Source organism: Nematolebias whitei, chromosome 15, assembly GCF_014905685.2.
Source record: "Nematolebias whitei isolate Nwh7 chromosome 15, NemWhi1, whole genome shotgun sequence".
In the NCBI taxonomy this organism is placed as follows: domain Eukaryota; kingdom Metazoa; phylum Chordata; class Actinopteri; order Cyprinodontiformes; family Rivulidae; genus Nematolebias; species Nematolebias whitei.
Genome location: NC_056512.1, coordinates 12,552,127 through 12,557,775, shown reverse-complemented (window position 1 = coordinate 12,557,775; position 5,649 = coordinate 12,552,127). Strand labels below are relative to the sequence as shown.

General features: G+C 42.5%; 1 protein-coding gene across 1 annotated transcript in view; it reads right to left on the bottom strand.

Moving 5' to 3' along the window:
- Positions 1–5,649, bottom strand: part of LOC119421959 (regulator of G-protein signaling 9-like) — a 106,472-nt gene that overhangs the window by 24,043 nt on the left and 76,780 nt on the right. Inside the window, exon 6 of the mRNA XM_037689317.1 lies at positions 4,536–4,642. Within this exon, the coding sequence (XP_037545245.1) occupies positions 4,536–4,642 (107 nt within the window). The remainder of the gene's footprint in view (positions 1–4,535; positions 4,643–5,649) is intronic.

The window sequence follows — 5,649 nt, the reverse complement described above, 5'->3', positions numbered from 1 at the left end:
AGGCCGGAAATGACACACGCCCACCGAGCATTTCCGGTAGGACCGCGTGGCGACGGTTCGTTCTCAATGCTCCATTTATATGCATATATCTTATTAATGTAATTGTTTGTCTCTGAATATCTGTAACCCATGTTTTGTCAAATAAATCTTTTATACCAAGGGCGACGCCTCAGCCGTCTTGAACACGACGTGGTATTCCAGCCACAACAAGGGTAAACTATAACTTGGCTGCAAGTATCAAGCTGAGAAATCCTTTGTTTTCTACAACTGATAGTGGTTGGTCATGAATTATGATGAAGTTTAGCAACTTCTCGGTAAACATTCGAGCTCCGGGGCTTCAGTGATGGCTTCTTCTTGTTCATTCCGAAGCAGGCAGCCTGATTTTGGTCAGCCGCACTCAGTCTGTCCCTCCTCACAGACAGGCAGATTGAGCGGGGCAGATTGGACGCGGCTGGCCGGGGTCGAGTTGACTGTTTCAGGTTGAGCAAAGAGTAATGCCCTACTGAAGCCACGAAGCTCGAATGTCCATCGTAAAACTAACTTTACCACGGTTTAATGTGGTGCTATGGCTCTGCAGACATTGCACATTGCTGTCTTGTTTTGTGGTGTTTCTAATGTAAAACACGTCCACACAGCAGACATGTTTCAATGAAAAGTTTGTTAGCTGTTAGCCACAGTGCTGCTAACTCAGTCCTCACGTTGTAGCTGGCTGAAAACTATGAAATGGATTTCCTGAATGTGAGGGGGGTCTTATTACTCTGGGCTCATGAGACACGCCTCTGCTCAGGAAATCCATTCCATAGTTTGAAGCCAACATGCATCATGGATCGGAAATATCGGCAGGTTGGATCAGAAAAATCCGATACGTAAATTATGCTGGTATCGGAGGCAGATACCGATACTGGATCGGATCAGCCCCATCCCTAGTATCTATAAGTTCACTTGGAAATAGGACTTCCTAGGTTGTAGATTGATGTCTGACTTTGTATTGTGTCATTTGATTTGCAGCTATTTGCTTTGGACACTCGGGTGAAAAGAGGAGCCAAGCTATAAACTGATCACCACCTGATAGTGAGTTGAATCAGATGGTGGGGGAAGATGCCGGACAGACCTGGTAGACCCAACTGTGTAGTGAGGGTTTGCTGGGAATGTCTGGCAGAAGCACCCATCAGAAAAATCTTCAACTCACACCTCTGGGAGAGCTTTAACCTCATCCCAGCTGAGACCGGGGGTACATTGAATCAGAGTGGGCAATGTTCCGCGACTCAGTTGTTGAAGTGGCTGCCTTGAGCTGTGGCCACAAGGTTGTCGGTGCTTCTCGCAGTGGCCAACCTCAAACTCTGTGGTCGAACTCTCAGCTACTCACATGGTCAAGAATGACCATCAGCCTAACAATGGATCATTAGCACACTGATGGCTGTTTACTATTCACAGGAGGCTGAGTGATACTAGCAATAACAGCATTGTAAGAGGGGGACAGTTCAACCCGGAGGCCTCCACCCCTGTTTAATGATGGACGATTTCTTTTCACAAAGATGGCCTCTTTTACTCCTCTCTCAAACCATCGTTCCTCTCTGTCCAGGATGTGAAAATCTTCATCCCTGAAAGTGTGACCGCTGGCCTGGAGATGAGTGTAAACCGCAGAATCCTGGCCTGAAACAGGGGTGGAGACCTCCAAGTTCAAACTGTCCCCCTCTTACAATGTTGTTATTGCTAGTATCACTCAGCCTCCTGGGAATAGTAAATAGCCATCAGTGTGCTAATGATCAATTGTTAGGCTGATGGTCCTTCTTGACCATGTGAGCAGCTGGTTTTGGTTGTCAGCAGCAAACTGGTTGATCCATTCTGAGAAGGTGCTATTTAAGAGACTGAGCTGAATACAGCACCTCAGACTGAGGAAGTCTTTCAGATGAAAGACGAAACATATCTAGATTTTTTTTGCTTTGTTTTATTTTTTGTTTTTTTGAATGTCCAGAGGACCAGATTGAATTTTTTTAGATTTTTCTACCTGGATTATTGAGCATGCATCAGGAGATTTCCTCTGGAGTTTAGCTGAACTATCCCTTAGCGATAGGGTAAGAAGTTCAGTAATCCAGGAGAGACTGAGTAGAACTGCTGCTCCTCCACATTGAGAGGAGCCAGTTGAGGAGGTTAGGGCATCTAGTAATCAATCAACCTTTATTCATACAGGTTAGTCCCGTTGAGCCTCGGGGACTCATTTACAACAGAGACCTAATTTTAACAAAGAATGATGACAACAGTAGACAATCATAAAGAAAGCATATAAATTGAGAAGAGCAAATTAAGTAAATGGTAAATGGTAAATGGACTGTACTTATATAGCGCCTTTCTATCTTATTGAGATACTCAAAGCGCTTTACACTCCAATCTGTGTCCTCATTTACCCATTCATATAGCACTACTAGATCTCTGCAAAGCTAATTGAACCAATCATTCTAAAGAGACTAATCAGTGCTTTAGATCACATTCATACACAGATGGCACACACATCGGAGGCAACAAGGGGTTCAGTGTCTTGCCCAGGGACACTTCGGCATGTGACTGCTGTGGGGTACGAACCCCCAACTCTTGTATTGGAGGACGACTGCTCTAACCATTCAGCCACAGCCGTAAAGTAAGCAGTAAAATGGTATTTAAAAAAAATGAAATAAAAACAGTTAGATTAAGATTAGCTAAATTAGATTAGGATTCTCGCTGGGTGCATCCCTAGGGAGGTGCTTTGGGCATTTTCGACTGAGAGGAAACCTCGGGGAAGACCCAGGACACGCTGGAGAGACAACGTCTCTCAGTTGGTCTGGGAACACCTTGGAGTCCTCCCAGAAGAGCTTGAAGAGGTGGATGTGGAAATAGATGTCTGGGCCTCCCTGTTCAAATTGCTGCCCCCGAGACCTGACTTCAGAACAAGCGGAAGATAAAGGATGGATGGATTGTAAACCGTTTGACATCAATATTAAGTTTATGTTTAGTTTAATTGTTTAGCAGGTTGAGTTTAGTTGTTTAACAGGTTTAGTTTAGTTGTTTAGCAGGTTTAGCTTAGTTGTGTACAAGTTTTACCGGTAATTTAAGTCCGATGGCATGATCAGTTTGGAGGTGTCAGTCAAATCCTCAGGCCATATAAACAGATGTCTCTGTGAAACCTCTACTGTTGGGGACCACTACTCGTGTTTGGATGCAACGAACAGGACCTGTTTGGACCACGGGACGATTGTAGATTAATAGGACAAGTTTTGGACGGTCTCAGCTGAAGAAGAATAAGGGTGAAATCCGTTGGAATACGCTTTGTTTGGAGCTATTTCTCTACCTTCAGCCCGGATTATTCCTGAATCCTTTTCTTCAAATTCAGACCAGCTGAAAAGACCAGAAACGGCCCACATCTGGGAGGGGATGGGGAAATCTGCTTCTTGCTAAGTCAGTAAAATGGTAAGACGACGTTTCACAAACTTGATCCTTAATAAAACCTTATTCCAAATTAAAGCAGCAGTGCATGAATTGGCAAGCAGAAAGATCAATTATATTATAAATCTGGTTGCTCTGAGTTGTAGAAAGGTCTTCATTGCAGTGAGAAATAACGTGTTGGGTCAGGTAGAGAGAGTAGGTAAACTGTGTGGATACTTGTGTTCCTGAGTGTGTCAGGGCGTGGCCGGTCATATGAAAGACCTCCAAGGCCAAGCGGAGTGGAGTCCACGAGCCATCCTCAAGCCCTCCACAGGAACAGAAATCTACCTTGCCCAGGAAAGGCCAACAACTGGAAAGGGACTAAGGAGTGAATATTATTCATCATGTAATCTCTTTGTAATCAAATGTAATCATTACTGTGCATACCGCTGTTCCCCTGCAAAGGTTATTGATTAAAGTAAAGCAAAACGTAAAATTCTGGATTATTATTTCATCACCCTCTTTGTTCTTGGAAGTGGAAAACTTGGTTCAGAGAAACAACAGAAGCACGGGAGGTTTTTAACGGTTTCCTAGCTATTGACTATAAAACAATATCCAAGAGTCTTGTGCCTAGACTCTAAACAAAGCCAGATCGGTTAACAATTGCAACGCTAAATCAGGAGATGATCTACCGTTAACTTGCGCTTCCTCATCTGCTAAACGTCCCCACTCCTGCTGCTAGGTCGGGCGAGGCACGAGGTGAAACTTTGGGTGTGGTGCAAGGATCGTAGGTAGTTAACAGTCTGGGTGAATCATCTCAACACAGCCTTAGACTAAAACTGTCCTGGAAAATCAGCTGCAGGTAATACCTGAGCCATAGGATTAGTTTTGATACCCGTTGGAGGAGAAGCTGCAGTGAGGGCGTGGCACGTGTCCAGTGTCTCCCTCACTTGGGAAAGCACGACACTTTAGTTGTTTAGCATGTTTAAATTAGTTGTTTAGCAGGTTTGGTTGTTTAGCAGGTTTAGTGTAGTTGTTAAGCATGCTTAGTTTAGTTGTTTAGCAGGTTTAGTTGTTTAGGAGGTTTAGTTTAGTTGTTTAGCATGTTTAGTTTATTTGTTTAGCAGATGTAGTTGTACCTGGAAGCGATAGAGGCTGGAGTCATTGCACATCACGAGCTTCTTGTGATTCTGCAGGGGATAGATGAAGCCAAATGCCACTAACATGGTGCTAAAGACCTGAGCTTCTGTAAGAAGAAGGAAATAACTTATTGTAAAAAAAAAGTGATAAAAGATCATAAAACAATGCAATAAATTGTTTGACAACTTAAAAAGCTAAAAAAAAAAGGTCAAAATAAGATTAAAAATGGAGGCAAAACTCTGAAAGAGTACAAATATGATTTAATAAATGAGCAGAACATATATGTTAAAAACTGAAAGGAACACCTGTTCTACATGCACTCTAATAGACAAAGTTCATACATTTTTGTCCCTAGATTACCCATCAGCCTTTGCGGCTCACCCAGCTTCTCTAAGTTGTTAAAATAATATTATTATACTAGAACTACAAAAACTTGACCTTTTTGTAGATTGCAGCAGTAATATTTCTACAAACCGGATTCCAAAAAAGTTGGGACGCTAAAATTGTGAATAAAAACTGAATGCAATGATGTGGAGATGGCAAATGTCAATATTTTATTCGTAATAAAACATAGATGACAGATCAAAAGTTTAATCTGAGTAAATGTAACATTTTAAAGGAGAAATATGTTGATTCAAAATTTCACAGTGTCAACAAATCCCAAAAAAGTTGGGACAAGTAGCAATAAGTGGCTGGAAAAAGGAAATTGGGCATATAACGAACAGCTGGAAGACCAGTTAACACTAATTAGGTCAATTGACAACATGATTGGGTATAAAAAGAGCTTCTCAGAGTGTCAGTGTCTCTCAGAAGCCACGATGGTAAGAGGATCACCAATTCCACCATTGTTGCGCAGAAAGATAGTGCAACAATACCAGAATGGTGTTACCCAGCGTAAAATAGCAAAGACTTTTAAGTTATCATCAATAGCGGTGCATAACATCATCAAAAGATTCAGAGAATCTGGAACAAACACTCTGCGTAAGGGTCAAGGCCGTAAAACTCTAGTGGATGCTCGTGATCTCTGGGCCCTTAAACGTCACTGCACCTCAAACAGGAATGCCACTGTCAAGGAAATAACAGAATGGGCTCAGGAATACTTCCAGAAAGCAT